The sequence below is a fragment of the Bombina bombina genome, chromosome 5, assembly GCF_027579735.1.
Source record: "Bombina bombina isolate aBomBom1 chromosome 5, aBomBom1.pri, whole genome shotgun sequence".
Lineage (NCBI taxonomy): Eukaryota > Metazoa > Chordata > Amphibia > Anura > Bombinatoridae > Bombina > Bombina bombina.
This window is the reverse complement of record NC_069503.1, coordinates 529825049-529848046: the sequence shown is the minus strand read 5'-3', so window position 1 is coordinate 529848046 and position 22998 is coordinate 529825049. Positions and strand designations below refer to the sequence as shown.

Sequence of the window (22998 nt, the reverse complement as noted above, 5' to 3'; positions counted from 1 at the left end):
TAAGATAACTCATGGTGGCGGACAGCTATCATCCCGATCAGATACGATTGGGATGATTGACACGCCCTGCTAGCGTCCGATGGGCCGCAAATGTGCAAGGGGTAGCATTGCACAAGCATTTCACCAGAAATGCTTGTTCAATGATTTAGCTATGTCGGGCGGACATGATCCGCTACAGCGAGTCATGTCCGCCTGACATTTGATAAATCTACCCCAAAGGGATATATTTATCAAGCTCCGTACGGAGCTTGATGCCCCGTGTTTCCGGCGAGTCTGAAACAGAAGTTATGAAGCAGCGGTCTAAAGACCTGAAGCAGACGTCGCCAGAAATCAACCCGATCGAATATGATCGGGTTCATTGACACCCCTGCTAGCGGCCGATTGGCCGCGAATCTGCAGGGTGCGGCATTGCACCAGCAGTTCACAAGAACTGCTGGTGCAATGATAAATGCTGAGAACGTAGGCTGTCGGCATTTATCGATGTGCAGCAGACATGATCCGCAATATCGTATCGTGTCCGCTCGCACTATAATAAATAGGCCCCAGAGTATCAACATTAAAAGATGAACTACACCAAAATGTCATAAAATGAGAGTGCAGATGATATAATCACCAAAAGTTTCTTCCTATTCTATAGTGGAGAAGCAAATGAATCCTCTGTGTCCCAGAACAAATATCCCTTTTCGTCTGCTCCTTCTCAATGTTATAAGAATTCCCACTTCTAAACACGTAGTAACCAGATACCTAAAACAGAATGTGAGAAGCACAACTACAATTCAAGGGAGTTTATTAATAAAGAAGCAGCGCAAGAAAATATATTGCACTTATTTCACATAAAATCAAGAACAGCATATCGTAAGTCCTGGAAGTAACGCTTCTTGGCAAACAGTGTCCATCTCGGTTAGTTGGTATAGGAGTACTCCTCTTTATTTTACCGGCCGGTAACAAACTTGTCCCTTGAATCGGAGCCTGTATAGGTTTACTCTTCAACAAAGGATACCAAGAGAAAAATTACAAATTGGATAAAAGAAGTAAAATGGAAAGTTGTTTAAAATTCTGTGCTTCATCTGAAAAACAAATATTTCAATTCCATGTCCCTTTAACAGGAGATAAAAAGTTGAAATATGTTAACATAACAAACTCAACAGTATCATACATCTGTTTTAAATAAGTATTTCAAAATTTTTGCTTTTTTATTTTTATTTTAAAATGACCCCCACTTCAAGCCATTGATACTGGAACTGTAGATCAAACAGTGCTGTTGGTACATGACAGCCGTTACACGTTATCTGCCAATGAATTTAAATTTGCCATTAAACTTACATATGTTCTCATTCAACAATGTAACCTTTTAATTACAATTAATGGAAAAAAAAAGAATAATAAAAAGACATATCTCATGTGATCCATCGTGCTCCATAAATTCACTAAAGATTGTATTGTGTCCTGTAAGTTTCTGAAAAACAGTAATTGAGAAGTTTAAGGTATTGATATAAAAAAAAGTATGTTAACAGCCCTCAAAAATCCTCCTTCAATGCTTAATGGGTGAATAGGACTACATCTTTTATTATGTTAAAGGCACATGAAACCTAAACATTTTCTTTTATGATTCAGATAGAGAATACACTTTTAAACAACATTCCAATTTACTTCTATTATCTAATTTGCTTCATTCTTTAGATGTCCTTTGTTGAAGAAATAGCAATGCTCATGGGTGAGCCAATTACACAAGGCATATATGTGCAGCCACCAATCAGCAGCTACTATTTATATATTCTTTTCAACTAAGGATATCAAGAGACTGAAGCAAATTAGATAATAGAAGTACTTTGGAAAGTTGCTTAAAATTGCATGCTCTTTCTAAATCATGAAAGAAAAAATTTGGGTTTCATGTTCCTTTAAATATAAAGCCAAAGAGCATGACAGGCAACACAGATTCCATAAGAAGCAGATTACTTGACAACTGAGCACCACATTTTCAAATATATAGCTAGGCTCTAAAACTCCACATAAGAACTGACACTTTTAAAAATAGGGGTTTCTTTTACATTTTAATTAAATTAATTTTTTTAGATAATCTTTAGTAAGTAGTCTTATATACAATATATCCTTAATTCCCCACATCCAATTTCTCTCTTCATTCTGCCGCAACCACCTACACAATATCCCCAAAATGTGTCAGCTTCTGAGCGCTGAAACTACTAAACAGATAATCCACTCCCTAATTTCTCGACTTGACTACTGTAATAACCTACTAACTGGCCTTCCTCTCTCCGCCTCTACTCCCCTTCAATCCATCCTAAATGCCTCTGCCAGGCTAATCCACCTCTTCAGACGGTCTGTATCTGCTGCACCTCTCTGTGAGTCCCTTCACTGGCTCCCCATTCACAGCAGAGTTAAATTCAAAATTCTCACTCTGACCTACAAAGCCCCCCCGATACCTGTCCTCACTCACCAACAAATATTCTCCAGCCCGTCCCCTAAGATCCGACAATGACCTGCTCCTTGCATCCTCTACCATCACCTCCTCCCATTCTTGACTACAGGACTTCTCTCGTGCGGCACCAACCCTCTGGAACGCACTTCTTCAAGCTGTCAGACTTTCACCTAACCTCTCCTCCTTCAAACGTTCCCTAAAGACCTTTTTGTTCAGAGAAGCTAATCACCCGACTCAGTAACAAATTTATTTCACTTACCTAGCAGTTGCCCTCATCTATCTCCTCACTAATATCATTCTCACCTTTGCAGTCCCCACCTCCTGTTTCCCATCCTCCTACCCATCTAGATTGTAAGTTCCCACGGGAATAGGGCCCTCAATTCCCCCTGTATTTGTCTGTAAAATGTTGTCTCTTATTTTATTGTTTCTCCATTTTATCCTTGTACCCATGGGCAAGGCTACGGAATCTGTTGGCGCTTTATAAATAAAGAATAATAATAGACATCTTAAAACTGCATTGTTTCATTATTAAGGATGGCCTTAAAGGGATAGTGAACATTTAAAGGGACAATAAACGTTATCATTACTTCAACATTATTATGCATCCTGTGACATTGAAAGATTCTTACTGTGCACTCACTTTTGTATACTTTATTATTCAATGAGATTTTAGCCCCTGAAACTGCCATCGTTCCCCGTCTCAGTATTACAGCAATATCCTCTAGCTCCCACGCTGGATGAAGGGACCACCACAATGGATAGTATACCCTCATCCATCGTGGGAACACTCTACTTAAATTTATGGAAAATAATAAGGTTCTAACTCTAGTGTTTTTACAACAATATTGCTTTGCTAATGTAATCTGCAATATACATTTTTTTTTTTTTAAATCTTTGCTTTTTGTAATAAAAAATAAGTTTATATTCATACTAATATTTACATGATCTTATTATAGGACATTCTAATTGTTCATTGTTTACCATCACTTTAATAATGAATGACGAGCCGGATATTGCTGTAATTGGTCAAACTGCTTAGTAACATTCTTTCAAAAAAAGCTGCTTGCCGGCTATTATGAGGAAACAATTGCTATTTTAGGAGCTAAAATCCTATTAATTAATAAAGTTTACAAAAGTGAGTGCCAAATATGCATCTAATGATGTGCACATTGTCCACAATAATGGCTGTTTCTGTCCCGTTTAATAAATGCTAAATAGAATGATGTATTCCAAGCAGAGAATAGCCTGATATATAATGCCTAGATATATTTTTTAATTATATAAGTTTTAGGGGCCAAATTATTAAAGTATGAGCGGACCGCTACTTATTAACTTTCACTTCAGGCTGACCTCAAGTGGAGTGGTTCGGAAGCAGCATCCGCTGCTTCATAAATCGACCCCATAGTGTCCATAAAGCAATGTGCATCGCCATGTTGTAACCAAGGTTTCCTTCTCTGTTGAGGCCAATTAGGGACAGCTTTGAATTGGTCACTAGTATGTAGAACGAATAACTGAGTGCAATATAGCACTGTGGAGTCTGTAGTCGGCACTTCCACTTTTAAAAAGAATTGGAAAGACCGACATTTTTAAAATTAAATTACAGGAAAAGAGGGGAAATAAATAATGAAATTATATTGCAAAGATGTTTACTACGTATAGTTTTATATATATATATATATATATATATATATATATATATATATATACATGCATATGTGTGTGTGTGTATATATATATATATATATATATATATATATATATATGTATACATAATCTGTTTTTCACACCACATTTAAAGCAAGTGCTTCATTCCAGGTAAGGACACTCTCTCTTATTGTATTATAGATTTTTTTTTCCTTCCAATTTTTGTTATTATTCCTAGTTGTCATCATTATCAACATCTAATGCATGTCTTTAATATTTTAGGGCAGCATATTTTTGACCATCATATGAATATTATGAATTCAAGATCAACAGATAGAAAATCACAAATAACATGTCCAGGCAACAGTCTCTTGAGGAAGCAATTTCCTGGAATTAGTACTAATACTTTACCCTATTTTAACTCCCGGAGTGGTTTTCACACAACACACTCTGAGAACAGTCCTGTTAAACCAAGAATTGTGACTGTAGTAAAACCAGGAAGTCCACCTTTAAGAAAAATCACCTTACTTCTTAACAAGAGGGCTGTTCAGACATTTGAACAACTTGTTGCTGACATATCGGAGGCACTGGGATTGCCAAGATGGAAAAATGACCGTGTAAGGAAACTGTACAGCCTTAGTGGTAAGGAAATACGAAGTATCTCTGATTTTTTTCGTGGGGATGATGTTTTCATAGCCATTGGTAGAAAACAACTTACAATGAAAAACATTGAAATAGTTTTTAATGAACTTTATCCTGATAAGCCATTCCAGCATTATGAAAATTTAAACTGCAAACTAAGAGGTAAAGGGTTAAATAGAGGTAGCAGCTATAAGGATATAGACATTGTCAACAACCGCAGTGATAACATCTGTATCCAAAAATTAGTGAGAACAAATGGGATCATAAACACCAAATGCGAAGAAGAAGAAAGAAGACCATATAAATATGATAGTGAAACATCTCGGAATGACAAGGAAAAGACACTTGGACTAATAAAAAATTCAGAACCATGCAAACAAAAAATGTTACAACGTAAGACATCAAATTCAAGTTTAAATTACAAAAATAGTTGTGAACAATGTAAGAAAATTAAATGTATACAAAAACTTCACAGTGATATTGAAAATGAGATATCATGTGCAGATTCCAGACATCTTCCAGATAAAGAGGGGACATCAAAATGCCATAGGAAGTCCTTAATAAGGAATTCCCAAGCAACTAAAAAGGCAGATGGAAATGTGGATAAATATATGAAACCAAATAGGAAAAATTCTAGAGTGGACAGTAAATCTGAGGAAACACTTAAGAGTGACTATTTAAAGACTCAGTGTTCCACAGTGAAGAAAAACAGTTGCAAAGTAGGTGATCACTCATCTGAGAAATCTACTATAGATGATTTTTTAGAACGACCAAAGAAGAGCATGAAAAGCTTGAAAGAAAATATGAGAATAGTGAAAAATAGCTTAAGTAATGAGATAGAAATAATGGAGAAAAGGGATTCAACAACAACAAAATGTAGAGATAGGACACCAGAACTGAAGAAAAAAGAAAATGGCATACTCAGTTTAAGGAGACCGTGTTGTATCAAAAACAAAGGAGATATAGAATATTTTTATGAAATTGGCAAAATTATTGGAGATGGAAACTTTGCCACCGTCAAGATGTGTAAACTCCGCAACATACATGAGGAATATGCCATGAAGATTATTGATAAATCTAAACATATGGGAAAAGAAATTGTTATCGCAAATGAAGTGAGAATAATGAAATGCCTTTCACATCCCAACATAGTAAAACTTTTGGATAATTATGAAACTGATGCTGAGATTTACTTGATACTGGAGTATGTCAATGGAGGTGACCTTTTTGATGCCGTTATTGAGAATATTAAATTCACTGAAACTGATGCGGCCTTCATGTTAACTGATGTGTGTGAAGCCCTGGTATATATTCACAACAAGAATATTGTCCATAGAGACCTGAAGCCTGAAAACCTTCTGGTAAGTACCATAATGATGATGATGTTTAACCTGCTAAATATAGAGGACAACCATGTGTCGAACTTCTGGGGATCCCCAGTTTGATCTGGATCCTGCAGACCATGCTGGTAACAATGAAACTTACCACTCAGTATTGTTTCAATTTTGTGGATTATTAAGGCAAATTTAAAGAGGTCTTTATAACATTCTTGGAAACTAGAATGTTGTGTAATTTAAATATTTATGTAACATTTTTATATTTATAAATATTTTAGACCTGTTCATTTCTTAAAGGGATACTAAACCCATTTCCCCCCCCCCCCCTGATTCAGATAGAGCATGCGATTTTAAGTAACTTTCAAATTTACTCCTATTATCACATTTTCTTCGTTCTCTTGCTACCTTTATTTGAAAAAGCAGGAATGTAAGATTAAGAGCCGGCCCATTTTTGGTTCAGCACCTGGGTAGCGCTTGCTGATTGGTGGTTAAATGTAGCCTGCAATCAGCAAGCACTACCCAGGTGCTGAACCAAATTGGACCGGCTCCTAACCTTACATTCCTGCTTTTTCAAATAAAGATAGCAAGAGTATGAAGAAAAATAATAGGAGAAAATTAGAAAGTTGCTTAAAATTCCATTCTCTGTCTGAATCATAAAAGAAAAAATTTGGGTTTAATATCCCTTTAACTGAATTGTAAGGAGCTCCCATTGGAACTTATTCAAGCTAATATCATTGTAATACCTAAATCAGGGAAAAATCTTAAACTTTGTACCAGTTACAGACCGATATCTTTAATTAACCAAGACATTAAAATAGTGACAAAGGTACTGGCCAATAGGCTCAAGCTAATCTTACCATCTATAATTCATCCAGACCATTTGGGGTTCATTAAAGACAGGGAGACTCCAGACAATATACGTAGGATGATTGCAGTAACCGACTACCTGACTGAAAAGAAAGTGCCTTCTCTACTGTTATCGCTGGACACAGAGAAGGCATTTGATAGAGTGGACTGGACATATATGAAGACAGTCTTAGACAGGATGGGCTTTGGAGACTCTTTTATAACTGCTATCAGGAATCTATACTCTAACTTGACTACTTTTGTCATGGCAATAGGACATCAGTCTGACACCTTTCAGATTCTTAGTGGGACCAGGCAGGGGTGCCCACTTTACCCTCTCCTTTTTGCCCTATGTATTGAACCACTAGCACTTACTAAAAGAAACTCCCAGGAAATTACAGGTTTGGAAATCGGCCATATCAACCATAAAATCACTCTTTTCACGGATGATGTCCTGTTGACTCTGACTAGACCGATGATTTCCCTTCCCAATTTATATGCTACGTTAGACAAATGTTTCACTATATCAGGTTACAAAATAAACCAGGATAAGTGTGAAGCTCTCCCAATAGCTTTACCCCAACACACAAAGAAACTTATTGAGTCCAAATTTGACTTTAGATGGGTCAAATATTCCATCCAATACTTGGGAATAAAACTGACTTCTCACTCTACCCAACTATATAAGACTAATTATACTCCTATTTTCCAAAAGATTAGGACAGACATCAACAAATGGCAGAAAGCGAACTTCTCATGCTATGGTAGACTAACAGCCATTAAAATGAACATACTCCCTAGAGTGATGTACCTATTTAGAGCTCTACCCATTAAGCTCCATAAGCCAGACATTGATTCTCTCTTATCAGCATGGGTTTCTATGAAGTAAGAAGCAGGGGAGGATCTCCTTCCAGACACTGACTTGACATAGACAGCCAATCGGATTGAACTTGATTCTGATTGGCTGATTCCATCAGAATATTCCTACCTTAATTCCGATTGGCAGATAGAATCCTATCAGCCAATCAGAATTCGAGGGACGCCATCTTGGATGACGTCATTTAAAGGAACCGTCATTCGTCGTTCAGTCGTCGGCCAGGATGGATGTTCCGCGTCGGAGGTCTTCAGGATCCTGCCGCTCCGCTCCGGATGGATGACCATAGAAGATCCCGCTTGGATGAAGACTTCAATCGGATGGAAGACCTCTTCTGCCCCGCTTGGATGAAGACTTCAGCCGGATCATGGACCTCTTCAGCTTCCGCTTGGATGATGACTTCAGCCGGATCATGGACCTCTTCAGCCCCCCCGCTTGGGCTTGGATCAGGACATCGGAGGAGCTCTTCTGGATCGATCGGTGAACCTGGTATGGTGAAGATAAGGTAGGAAGATCTTCAGGGGCTTAGTGTTAGGTTTATTTAAGGGGGGTTTGGGTTAGATTAGGGGTATGTGGGTGGTGGGTTGTAATGTTGGGGGGGGTATTGTATGTTTTTTTTTTACAGGCAAAAGAGCTAAACTTCTTGGGGCATGCCCCGCAAAGGGTCCTGTTCAGGGCTGGTAAGGTAAAAGAGCTTTGAACTTTAGTAATTTAGAATAGGGTAGGGCATTTTTTTTATTTTGGGGGGCTTTGTTATTTTATTAGGGGGCTTAGAGTAGGTGTAATTAGTTTAAAATTGTTGTAATATTTTTCTTATGTTTGTAAATATTTTTTTATTTTTTGTAACTTAGTTCTTTTTTATTTTTTGTACTTTAGATAGTTTATTTCATTGTAGTTATTTGTAGGTATTGTATTTAATTTATTTATTGATAGTGTAGTGTTAGGTTTAATTGTAGATAATTATAGGTATTTTATTTAATTAATTTATTGATAGTGTAGTGGTAGGTTTAATTGTAACTTAGGTTAGGATTTATTTTACAGGTAATTTGTAATTATTTTAACTATTTTAGCTATTAAATAGTTCTTAACTATTAAATAGCTATTGTACCTGGTTAAAATAATTACAAAGTTGCCTGTAAAATAAATATTAATCCTAAAATAGCTACAATGTAATTATTATTTATATTGTAGCTATATTAGGATTTATTTTACAGGTAAGTATTTATCTTTAAATAGGAATAATTTATTTAATAAGAGTTAATTAATTTCGTTAGATTAAAATTATATTTAATTTAGGGGGGTGTTAGTGTTAGGGTTAGACTTAGCTTTAGGGGTTAATACATTTATTAGAATAGCGGTGAGCTCCGGTCGGCAGATTAGGGGTTAATAATTGAAGTTAGGTGTCGGCGATGTTAGGGAGGGCAGATTAGGGGTTAATACTATTTATTATAGGGTTAGTGAGGCGGATTAGGGGTTAATAACTTTATTATAGTAGCGCTCAGGTCCGCTCGGCAGATTAGGGGTTAATAAGTGTAGGCAGGTGGAGGCGACGTTGAGGGGGGCAGATTAGGGGTTAATAAATATAATATAGGGGTCGGCGGTGTTAGGGGCAGCAGATTAGGGGTACATAAGTATAACGTAGGTGGCGGCGCTTTGCGGTCGGCAGATTAGGGGTTAATAAGTGTAGGTAGCTGGCGGCGACGTTGTGGGGGGAAGGTTAGGGGTTAATAAATATAATACAGGGGTCGGCGGTGTTAGGGGCAGCAGATTAGGGGTACATAGGGATAACTTAGCTGGCGGCGCTTTGCGGTCGGCAGATTAGGGGTTAAAAAAAAAATAGAGTGGCGGCGATGTGGGGGGACCTCGGTTTAGGGGTACATAGGTAGTTTATGGGTGTTAGTGTACTTTAGAGTACAGTAGTTAAGAGCTTTATGAACCGGCGTTAGCCCAAAAAGCTCTTAACTACTGACTTTTTTCCTGCGGCTGGAGTTTTGTCGTTAGAGCTCTAACGCTCACTTCAGACACGACTCTAAATACCGGAGTTAGAAAGATCCCATTGAAAAGATAGGATACGCAATTTACGTAAGGGGATCTGCGGTATGGAAAAGTCGCGGCTGAAAAGTGAGCGTTAGACCCTTTTTTGAGTGACTCCAAATACCGGAGTTAGCCTAAAACCAGTTTTAGGAGCCTCTAACGCTGGTTTTCACGGCTAACGCCAAACTCCAAATCTAGGCCTATATTTGGTATGGTGACCTAGTTTATTTGTTATGTTTATTTTATTTCATTATGAAACAATTCACAATACAGTATAGGAATGTCTATTGCTGATGTGGGATTAAGAATTAGAGGCATATTGTAGTTCACTGATGAAGAAGAGCTCACATTTGCTTTGGTGGAAATTCTTAAAGGTGTGTTCTTAGTATGTATTCTCAGATGGACCAGGTCTATCCATCTTTAGGTCTGAAGTAATGTGATTGTAATGTGTTGCTTTATTTGTATGTTGTTAAAATGTTTAATAAAAACTATTTCAATCTAAATTAATTGTAAGATGGTGCAATGACAAATTATAAATTGTATCTTCTGATTTTCAATGAAGTGCTGTATAACAATATATACATACAATCCTAAATGTTGATGTTTTGGGAAGCTGAACTGATGCTAAATGTGAGACAAATAAATGTGTATTTGAAATATTTAGGAAATAATGGCTCCTGTTCTGGTTATTTATTATTATTGTTTTGTAAGCTAAAAGCCAGTTTTGTTGCTAACAGTTACGTTTAAGCAAAAAGGGCTTTATCGCGGGTGTTTGCGTGCGTTGGGTTTACCTCTCGTATTGGCCTTAATTGTTTTTTCCACTTTATAAAGTAGGTTTATAAATATGTTTCCTATGTTGTTTAGATTTTACTTTCCAGTGGAACCTTCAAGTTGCCTTTTGCCTCATCTCTCTCTTCTTTGTTTTTTGTGGTTGGCGAATCTGAGGTTGTAGGTGGTGCAATTTTGTCCTAAAGATTTCCTTCAAAAGATATTCTACATCTAGAAACTTTTTTATTCCAGTCAATGTTTCCCTGCTGGAAAGAATTATATGTAAAAGCTGAAACAGTTCCACACAATGGGTTAGATTAAGAGTGCTGCGCTAACTGTAGCACGCCAGCGTAAATGGGTTTATCGTGGTTGTGTTTGCACGCATTGGAAGTAACGCGCATTAGGATAGCACAACTTCAGAGCTGTGGTTAAATGTTGCACAAAACACATCAAAATTACCTTTTAAAGTACAGTTACAATCTTAATAACAATGATTTTTTTTAAATGCTAAAAAAGTTATAAGGGCTCAATATGAGGTCTCAGGTGTGAAATAAAAAGGCAGGCAAAGGGCTTTAACATAGAGATACATACATATGTATGTATATGTATGAGTGTGTGTCACTGTCCATAAGTATTTATACATTTATATGAATTTACAGACATACAGTATATACACATAAACAATCAATGTGGTGTAGTGCCTGGGTAGGTTACATCGCAGTGCTTGATACTTTGGTCAGTGACTTCTGAAGCTTGAGCTAAATTTAGGACACAATTGCGGCCAAGTTATAAGAAATATTTTTATTCTGTTATTTAATATTTAAAGAATTGTTTATAACCTTTAATAAATGCGACCAATGATTGTCTTCATTCTACAAAGGTGTCTTTATGGGGAAATACGTTAACGAGGTTGCAATATTCTAAGTTTGGCTTTTTGCACACGTCGGTTTAAGCGCTTGTGTGAAAACTTTTTACTTTGAACTTACTTAAAGGGACATAAAACAAGTTGGGATAGAGACAAAATAATATAATATGCACTTTAATTACTTTACCTGCAAATGTATACTGCAGTGGCTCGCCATTAATCCTTTCTTTTTAGTTTCTGAATTATAAAGCTCTAATTCCCCCCACACATTTCCTTCTATGGCTGTATCTATATCTATTGTTGCTTTGGTAGAATACAAAAATGAATCGGGATTATCTGCTGGAGCATGCCTAGAAGCTGTGAAATACAATGCCTGTGTCTAAACACTGATAAGGGTGGGTCAAGTTGGCTGCTCCAGGCAGTTTAGCTATGCAATTCATTTTGCTTATTTTTGAAAATTATTTTAAAATAATTGCCAGCAATTTTTAAACATTTTTTTTAAAGCAAACTATTTTTAATCAATTAGCCTTTTTAGGATATGCACAGATCTCAACTTGTTTTATGTCCCTTTAAAGCTTACTTCTAGTGGAGGTAATGTGCGAGCGAGAGCGATAAATAGCGCTACACTCGTAATCTACCCCAGTATGAATAAAAAGCCTTGACTAGCTACTTGAACAGTATCTATGATGCTGTAAATAACATCTACAGCATAGCTGGATGCCTGTGGCAGAGTAATCTTATAACAGTTAATGTATGAACATGAATCTACTGGATACTCACCTGTCTTTGTAAATTGCATCTTTCATCCATCAGTTCTCATCTTCTGAAGTTGTACCTGAATTTTCTGAGGGACTTTCTTATATGACCACTCGTGTTCAATGATGCAATTGTTGCCTGTTACAAGAAGTCTGCAAATGTTCCTAAGCATAAAGTTTGAGATATAGAGGCCTATTTATTAAAGGTCTGTCGGACCTGATCCGACAGTGCGGATCAGGTCCGACAGACCTCGCTGAATGCGGAGAGCAATACGCTCTCCGTATTCTGCATTGCACCAGCAGCTCTTGTGAGCTGCTAGTGCAACTCCGGCTACTGTGAATCAACCCGATCATACTCGATCGGGTTGAATTGTGGCGATCTCTGTCTGCCTGCTCAGAGCAGGCGGACAGGTTATGGAACAGCGGTCTTAAAGGGACAGTCTAGTCAAAATTAAACTTTCATGATTCAGATAGGGCATGCAATTTTAAAGGGATACTAAACCCATTTTTTTAAATTTCATGATTCAGATAGAGCATGAGATTTTAAGCACCTTTCTAATTTACTCCTATTATACATTTTTCTTTGTTCTCATGCTATCTTGATTTGAAAAAGCAGTACTGTAAGCTTTAGAGCCAGACCATTTTTTGTTCAGCACATGGGTAGCACTTGCTGATTTGTGGCTAAATGCAGCAAACCAATCAGCAAACTCTACCAAGGTACTGAACTAAAAATGGGCCGGCTCCTAACCTTTTATTACTGCTTTTTCAAATCAAGATAACATGAGAACAAAGAAAAATTGATAATAGGAGTAAATTAGAAAGTTGCTTAAAATTGCATGCTCTATCTGAATCATGAAAGAAAAAATGAGGGGTTAGTATCCCTTTAAACAACTTTCCAATTTACTTCTATTATCAAATTTGCTCAATTCTTTAGATATCCTTTGTTGAAGAAATAGCAATGTACATGTGTGAGCCAATCACACAAGGCCTTTATGTGCAGCAACCAATCAGCAGCTACTGAGCATATCTAGATATGCTTTTCAGCAAGTGATATCAAGAGAATGAAATTAGATAATAGAAGTAAATTAGAAAGTTGTTTAAAATGACATGCTCTTTCTAAATCATGAAAGAAAAAAAATTGGGTTTCATGTCCCTTTAAGACCATTCGGAGCTTGATAAATGGGCCTCATAGCCTGGCTTCCCTGTAAGAATCTCCTTCTAGTTGTGCCCTCAAAAAAAATGGCAGAATAGCACATCTGCCCTTTTCCAGTTAAGGAGCAAATAAATTCTGTATCTTTTAAAGTTTAATTGCCTTCATCTGTGTCTATGCATCTTGTCTTTCTTAAAGGGACACTAAACTCAAAACTTTTCTTTCATGATTCAGGTAGAAAATACAAATTTTAAACAACATTCCAATTTACTTCTATTATCTAATTGGTTTCATTCTTTAGATATCCCTTGTTGAAGAAATAGCAATGCACATGGGTGAGTCAACCACACAAAGGCATCTATGTGCAGCCACCAAGCAGCAGCTACTGAGCCTCTCTAGATATGCTTTTCAGCAAAGGATATCAGGAGAATGATGCAAATTCGATAATATAGAAGTAAATTAGAAGGTTGTTTAAAAATGCATGTTCTGTCTGAATCATGAAATTAAAAAAATTGGGTTTCATGTCCCTTTAAGTCATGCCTGGACCCTATATATGTGATAAAATAAAGGTCCATTTACGTTATTTTGGAAGGAAGCTTATACTTTTATTATCAGGAATTTAGCAAATATAGCACATGGAAATAGCAAAGGTCTGACAAAGGAGGGGACTGACTGCTCCGTGTGTGCTTCCGATAGCTATGTGAGGATAAAATCCCTGTCCTGTGTTAGTTACAGGCAGCTGGTGTGGGTATTTAAAATCTCTGTTCTGTGTTTGCTACTGGCAGTAAAAGGGGGTCAAATCACTGTTCTGTGAGGTAAAAGCGTTGTATATGTTACTGTCAGCCAAAAAGCAGAAAAACTCAGTACTTGTTTATATTGGTTGTAACTAGGAATGGTAAAATAACTGCTTAGATTGGTACTGACAGCCAGGGTGATAAAATCACTGAAAATGGTGGAAGGGTCCAGAATGGGACTAAGATAGAGATCTGAGGAAGGGACACTTTGTGGCCCCAACCTTCTGCCAATCCCCAGATACCTGCAGGTTATCTGGTATTTTTGTGGAAGACAAATGGCTACTATATGCATCAAAGGAACATTCAACTACAGTATTATGGTTCCTACTCACCATGTTAGTGTTTTTCCTCTCTTTAAAGCTGTTCTCTTATTTTAACCCTTTACAGAAACCAGTTGTAAAAGAGCTGCATCTTTATACTGGTTGCTACCATCTTGGTATATGCATATTGCTCGGTCCTCTGATAGAAGCAGTGCACTTTCACAGTGATGTTACCAGCTTTTTGACTGCTGTACTTTATACGTTGGGTTTGCTTAAAGTCCCGAAAGCAGAAGCTTTACAAATTTGTATTATTTTACACTGATAAAAAGTTACATAACTAGTATAAAAATCCCTCTGGATTATAGATCAATGGAGCCACTGCAAAAAAATACAGCACTATATTGTGCACTCTAAACTGAAGTGCACGATTCAGCTTGTCAGGAAGAGAACAATATGACATGTCATAGGGTGTGAGAATACTTCAACTTCAAAATGGCGGCTCCCAGTGTGAAGATCTAGAGCTTCACTAACCAGCACTTGTAAAGGGTTAACATAAGATAATGGCTTTGAAGAGGGCTGCAGTTGTACCCTGCAATTTAATGTCCCTTTCTTTTTTTTTTCTTTTTTTTTTTTTGAAAAAGATTTTTATTTTGATCAACAAGAATAACAACAAGATCAAGTATACAATGAGCAATGACAAACAGTACAATATATCCATTGTTACATTTCAGGATACCCTTTGGCTTGAAAACATAATATCCATGTCCGTAAAGAATTTGGCCGGATGGTGAGGGCTATTGTCCATGGCTGTTTAGAGCTCCTCCGGGAAGCCCCAGGGAAGGCCAATAAGAGCTAACCATAGTAAGACAAGATTAATATTGCAAAGTTAACAGTCTCGCTACTAAATTCTTAATTGTCAAAGTGCTTAAACATTATGTAATTATGGTCGTTATATAAACAAGAAACAATGAAATTAACGAATAATAATAATAGAAAGGAGAACACAGATTGTTCTTACCAGCATTAACATTTTAACATTGGTAGAACCAAAATCAGGAACAATTAGAAAGAAAAAAAAAGACCTCTAGGCCCATGCTGGATGAAATAACAAGAAAAAAATCAAATATAAACAAAACAACAGAAAAAAAGAAAAAAAAAGAAAAAGAAAAGGGGGGGCAAGGAAAAGGAGGGATGGTGGGGTTTCATTCAATGGGTTAGGAAGGGGACAGTAGGGAATGGATGAGAGGAGCTATTCTCGGGATTGTAAAATATCCCAAACAGAGGGGCAGATATTACCTACAACTGAATGCTAATCAGGACCATACTTCCAGATCATAATTTGAAGGTCTTCAGAACCATGTATGTGAGAAACATACGATTCCATCGCTTTTACAAAGTTTAGAATATCAACAGCCTGTGATTTAATGTCCCTTTAATGCATTTTCTTATTGTGCTATTACTTGCCCATATCTGTATAATCCCTGCAAAAGGATTAAATACATAATTAAGCACTTGTCTCCTGTTTCTGAACAAAGGGGACCATAGAGAAGCTTTTACAACAATTTGTTTTATGACTGCAGTAGTTGTAATTTCAGTGAGAAATCTAAAGTTTGCGGAAAAGTTATAAATTTTTATATATATATATATATATATATATATATATATATATATATATATATATATATATTTAATTTTTTTAACATGATCATATTTGGCTTCCAAATAGTCGCATTAAATTTACCAAGATGGGCCTAGATCAATACCTTGGGTTGTCTACTTTAAATATATATATATATATATATATATATATATATATATATATATATATATATATATATATATATATATATATATATATATATATATATATATAGTTTTTATAAAAACAGAATAGCAAATTCTCTGTTTCTATTTAATCAGTGGTAGCAAAAATGCTAAGAATTCTCTGGTACTTTGGGCAAGTTTTTCTCTGAAATTCCAGGTAGTGAAGGGGTTAATGTAAGTTAGTAAGTGCACTACTGGTTCTCAGCTAAACACACCCACCAAGCCAATCATATGAATCATATATTTGTAGCCTCGCTTCACAGGCCATGTTCAGATCAGTAGCAGCAGTACATTATGGATCTGGAGTAGACTTTAACCAGACCTCCCAGCTCTCCCTATTTGAGAGGGAGTATTTCTGCTGTCTCTCTGAAACAGCCATATGTCCTTATTTGCAGAATTCCCCTTATCCCCACCCATAGATGATCCTGGCATGCCCACAAACCACCAGACACACCTATCGACAACTCCGACACACCCATTATCCCACTCACCATCCAACCATGACCCAGCCCCCTCCTGAAATGGCCCCGCCCACAAAACAATAAAGGTCTCCCTCAACCTCCCGAGTCCCTAATACCTAGCCACAAGTGTTGGGAGGTATGCTTTAACTATGTGTTTAACCTCCATGAGTGTTTAATACAGATATAGGCAAGCAATAATGCAATAAAAGCATGTCCTAATGTAATTAGCACATTTTATTATTGCAGTTTTATGTTCTTTTATGTGCATGTAAAAAAGACTTAAAACAATTCCTCGTAAAAATGTTCCCATCTTTGCAGGTGCAGAACAATCCTGATGGATCAAAAACCCTGAAGGTAGCAGATTTTGGACTTGCTGCCTATGTTACGGGGCCTATTTTCACAGTATGCGGAACACCTACTTATGTGTCCCCTGAAATTATATCAGAAAAAGGTAAATGTTAGCTCTGTTTTAATTTGCTGCGTTTATGATAATGTAAAACATAATTGTATTTGTACGATTAAATGTAAAAAAATATCTTAATTCCTATTATCCCCAATTTACCCAATTTAATTTAGGTATAATATTCACAATATTACTTTCTAAATAAGTTATACTGCACAGCTTTGGATATAGGGGCCCATATACTGTCTTAATTTTTTTAAATCCATTGTAGTGAGTACATTAAAGGGGCGCAAAAGTTAAAATAAACTTTTTAGAGACTTTTCTATTAACTTCTATTTGAAGCTTTCTTTGTTCTCTTTTTATCATTTGTAGAAAAGCATACCTAGATTTGCTCAGGAGTTGCAATGCATTAGTGGGAGTTAGCTGGTGATTGGTTGCTTTGGACATATGCCTCTTATCATTGGCTCAGTTACTGCTGATTGGTGGCTGCACATACCATGTGCATTGCTATTTCTTCAACAAAGGATATCTAATAAAATGAAGCAAATTAAATAATAGAAGTAAATTGGAACGTTGTTTAAAATTGTATTCTCTACCTGAATCATGAAAGAAAAAATGTGGGTTTCATGTCCCTTTAAGCAAATAGTTATTTGCAGGCAATAGTGCAATAATAAAGTGTTATAACACATTGGAGCATGTTTTTTGCAGTTTCATGTCCCTTTAAAATAATAATTTTCGGGTTGCCCACTTTCACCCCTCCTTTTTGCGCTCTGCATCGAGCCATTAGCTGCAAACATAAGAAATTCCCCAATCATTACTGGCTTGCAAATACAGCAGTCCCAGCACAAAATTGCACTATTTGGGGACGATGTGCTGCTGACAGTAACAAAACCACTCATTTCTCTCCCTCACATATATGACACCATACAACAATTTTCGGACGTTTCGGGATACAAATTAAATCTAGACAAATGCGAAGCACTCCCATTAAACTTACCAAAGCAGACCATCAAACTGATTGAAACAAATTTTGATTTTGGCTGGGTGAAAAGTGACTTGAAATACTTGGGGATAAAACTAACGACACACTCTTCTCACCTATATAAAGCGAACTATATACCCATGTTTAAGTCGATTAGAGCTGATTTGCAGAAATGGAAGAGTTATAACTTCTCCTGGTATGGGAGGCTTTCGTCAATTAAGATGACGATACTCCCGAGACTCCTGTATTTGTTCCGTACCTTACCCATAAGCATAGATAAATCTGACCTGAAAGCTCTTCAAACAGACCTTCATAAATATCTTAGAGGGTCTAGACACGCAAGGATACCTCATGACACACTCACTAGACATAGACAGTTGGGGGGAGTGGGACTCCCAAATCTAAGGGACTATTACTCGGCAGCTAGACTGGCCCAAAACTCTCTCTTAGGGAGAAGACAGGAGGACATACTATGGCCTAAATTAGAAGCACTCGTAGGGGGCTATGATGACCCAGGAGATATACTATGGGGTAAAAATACTGATGAGAGACTTAAGATTTCTCAGAACCTAATTACCAAGATTTTTACCGGCTAATTCTTTAATAAGACCCATAAAATATATAGTTTCCAGAGAATCTAGTCGCCTCATAGATAAATGGGCACACAAAGATTTATATAGAATAGCAGACTTCTTGGTCAACAAGAAAATTATAACGTATCAACAGCTTCAAGATAAACTTGGAATGATACGCCTTCCCTGGTTTTTATACTTACAGATAGCTTCGGCTGTTACATCATATCTTAGGTTTGGAATGGAGTCCAAAGGCACAACCATCTTTGAGAGGTTGTGCAGTGCGGACTTTAGACAGAAAAGTGCGGTATCACATTTATATTTACACATCCAAGAATCACACACAACAACAAAATCTCCTGTCATTCTTCGGTGGGAAGCGGACTTAGAGAGAACATTTGACTTAACAACATGGAACCAGATTTTTTTAAACTCAGCTAGAGGCTTACTGGGAGCGGATCTGAGGGAAAACAATATAAAGACAACTTTTCGCTGGTATTTGACCCCTCTAAAAACAGCGCACATGGTTAAGGGAGGCACCACACAGTGTTATAGAGGTTGCACGCAATTAGGTACATATTTTCATATGTGGTGGGAATGCCCAAATGTTCAGAGGGTTTGGCTAGACCTGTCCAAGATGTTAACCACCATATTAGAGGAGCAAGTTATATTGACACCTATGCAGGCACTACTGAACGTTGATGATTTGAGGTTTAACACACCAATAAATAAGTTAATTAGAATCTTATGTACAGTGACCCGCACAGCTATAGCAAAACACTGGAAACTAGGGGTGCCAGAAAGGGGGGAGATACTTGGAAGGATTAGAAACATGTTTGACATGTGTCAGACAGCTGCTTACATACAGGATACAGTTGAAGTCTTCAACCAAGTTTGGTTCTATTGGATTCTAAATGAGAAGCAAATATAAGGACGAGATAACAGGAGAGACAGAAGGAGACAAAGATATGAGTATAGGAGAAGATGGGAGGGATTGGAAGGTGCGCTCTGAGGGTTCATAAGGTACGATGATCTGTTAAGAAACGTTTATTGTTCATTTATTAATATGATTTATGCAGTTGACTGGCATAGGGGTTACATTAGTTAAATATGTTGATTGTTATATATGTTTAGATACAGAAAATTAAATAAATAATTGTTGGCTTCAATAGGAGCTATGATTGACGACACATGGTAAAGAGTGACTAACAGAACTCACTAAAAAGGAGGAAGCGGTGGACCATTAGAATCTGTTAAATGGCTTACATTTGTTTGAAATTTATCAACTGTTTTTGTTTTCCACCGAACTGACCCATGTATTGTTCACACTGTACAACAATAATAAAAATTATTTCAATCTAAAATAATAATTTTCCTTTAGCCTTTGTACGTGCTTCTGATATAAATTAACTAAGGGGTTGATCATAATCTATTGTTTAATAAATTATAATTATTAGGGATGTGCCAGTTGCTTATTAAACTAATGCTGAAAATGGCAGCATTCTGCAGTATTCGGCTCTTTTCAGCTCCAGATATATATTGTACAAAAGTGCAACCCACAACTGTGCAAATCCAGATATTTGTGTGTTGCACTTTTGTACGAATATATCAGCACCAAAAAGAGCTGAATGCCGCAGAATGCCGCCATTTTCAGCATCCCCAATAATTCTCTGTATGTTAATGGCTGAAGAGTCCTTTTTAACGCAATCACAAAAAAACACATTTTCATTGTTTATCTATGCCACTTTTTTTTATTATTAATGGTTTGGAGAAATATGATCCAATACTTAATGTGCCAGACCTGTTTGGTTGATCACAATCCAAATTCATGCTAATTAACAACACATTTACAAGACCATTATTCACTTAAAGGGACACTGTAAGTAAATATTTTCTATGCCTGTTACTAACTAACTACCCCAAATACACTTTTTATCAGTAGCATTTCATTAACATATCTCTACCGTATATCAGAAATCTTGTCTGCAAATTTAATTGTTTTCCAAACCCACTCCGTGGGTATCCTTTGCTCTGTACCAATCCGTTTACAATACCTAGGTTTCAAAATGGCGCTTTAAACACAAAGTTATTGGTTTAAGTATTTTGAACACGCAGTGCTGAAAATAGTGGGCAGGATAACGTGACATCATCGGTGAATAAAAGATATAACTTTTAGAACGTTATGAAACTTCGTTTTGGCGAAAATATAGGTCAGTAGGTTTTAATTGATGTTTATTAACTTTAATATGTTAGTTGTTTAGCTTAAAAATTATAACAGAAAGTAATCCTTTAATGAATTCCACAGTTAAAAGGACTTGATAAAACACCAGACAACACTTATCAATGTACCCCAAAAAGAATGAGAAAGAATCATATGTTTTGTGCATGCTTTAAAAAAAACAGAAGAACATTCAATTTATTATATTCTGATGTTAAAGGGATACTAAACCCATTTTTTTGTCTTTTATAATTCAGATAGAGCATGTAATTTTAAGCAACTTTCTAATTTATTCCTATTATCCATTTATCTTCTTTTTCTTGCTATCTTTATTTGAAAAGCAAGAATGTAAGCTTTGGAGCTGGCCCATTTTTGATTCAGCACTTGGGTTGCACTTGCTGATTGGTGTGGCTAAATGTAGCCACCAATCAGCAATTATCCAGGGTGCTGAACCAAAAGGGGGTCAGCTCCCTAGCTTAGTTTCCTGCTGTTTCAGATAAAGATAGAAAGAGAACGAAGAAAAATTGATAATAAGAGTAAATTAGAAAGTTGCTTAAAATTGCATGCTCTATCTGAATCATAAAATAAAAAAAATTGGTTTAGTATCCCTACAAGAGACTCTACTTTTCTTCTTCCTCTACTAGATATAAAGGGTCAGAAGGCCCTTTACAACTAGTATAACTAAATGTAAAACATTTTTAAAATATGTAAAATACACATATATATTCAATGAAGTAATGTGAATATTAAAAAATGATGCTGACTTTAATAGTTTATATATAAAAGGTGGCCTAGAGGGATATGGCTGCACCTTACTGATGAGGCCCACAATAGGCCGAAATGTATGTCTGGGGTTTTGCTGTTTCTCTTGTTCAGAAAGGGATTGCCTGGTATTTCGGGGCTGGACTGTACTTTTATGTCAGGATCAGACTGATATGCTTCAGGAAAGTTCTTCTCTGTGAAAGGCACATGTTGAGCAAAAAGAGGCTGCTTTTTGGGTCGTAACTGGCCATAGAACAAGCTATTATGCTATTGCTCCTTCCCAGGTTGAGCACTTCTCTCTTTTTATGTATACAAATTATGACTCTTGGGGAAGTCTCCCTAAGTGTGATGCGGGAATCCAGACGTGGACCCGTTGCTCAGTGTGCCTAGAAGGATATGACTGCACCTCACTGACGAGGCCCACAATAGGCCGAAACGTACGTTTGGGGTTTTGCTTTTTCCAGTGGAGGCTACTCCATTGGAGCACACTCGCACGTGCCCCCCCACAGGCCAGAGGAAAGAAAAAAGAAAAAAAAAAACAGAAAAAAAAATATAATTTTTCAATAGCCCCCTATTGAAAAAAATTATATTTATTTTTTACCCCCAGAATAAAAAAAAATTTGTTTCAATGTTTTTTTTAATAAATTATTATTATTTGTTGTGCCCTGCCTGGCCCCCTACTGTTTGAACAATCATTACACATCATCAGTGATCACACACCCAGCCACTGTACTGCTGTAGTAATCAATCCAGTCCCTAAGCGCACGTGCGATAGAGAATCTATGGCACTGTGTCTGTGCGCATGCTAAATTTGGCTGCTGCGCAGCTCCCAGCCTCCTCATCCCCTTAGACAGCTGATCGCACACTTCAGCCTGTGCGAGGGGTGGGAGGCGTTAAGAGCTCAGCCCAGGCAGCAGCCAGTGACACAGCCCACAGGAGAAGAGCTGAGTCTGAGCGTCATCACTAACAGTCACGTGATGACGCTTGAGACGCTCCTCCCAGCTCAACGGCGCGAAATCTCATTGCGGAGATAGTCGTTGAGCTGAGAGGAGCTCAATTTGTGTTGTCTTATCTGAGTGACACTGTCTGCCCGCTCTGGCGATATTTTGAGTCTGACTCAACGATATATCATTATCATATAATACTTAGGCATTAATTATCTTATCCAGCAATTGAATTATCCATCCCAGGATTCCCATCTCAGTTTCATCTGACTCACTTAGTTAGATTAGTTAGCGGCAGCAGGCAGGCTGAGGCCTGAGGGTGAGGCAGGAGGCAGTTAGATAGATAGAGTTAGTTTTTACAGGCGCTCTGACGCTCACTACAGCAGCAGCAGCCAGAAGTTGACCAAGGTGCCAGGGGCAGGCCAG

At 37.0% G+C, this 22998-nt stretch overlaps 1 protein-coding gene across 1 annotated transcript in view; it reads left to right on the top strand.

Annotated features, from left to right (window-relative positions):
• Nucleotides 1-4386: 4386 nt before the first annotated feature.
• DCLK3 (doublecortin like kinase 3) overlaps nucleotides 4387-22998 on the top strand; it is a 56033-nt gene continuing 37421 nt past the window's right edge. Inside the window, exons 1-2 of the mRNA XM_053715781.1 lie at nucleotides 4387-6084; nucleotides 17010-17142. Of these exons, the coding sequence (XP_053571756.1) occupies nucleotides 4387-6084; nucleotides 17010-17142 (1831 nt within the window). The remainder of the gene's footprint in view (nucleotides 6085-17009; nucleotides 17143-22998) is intronic.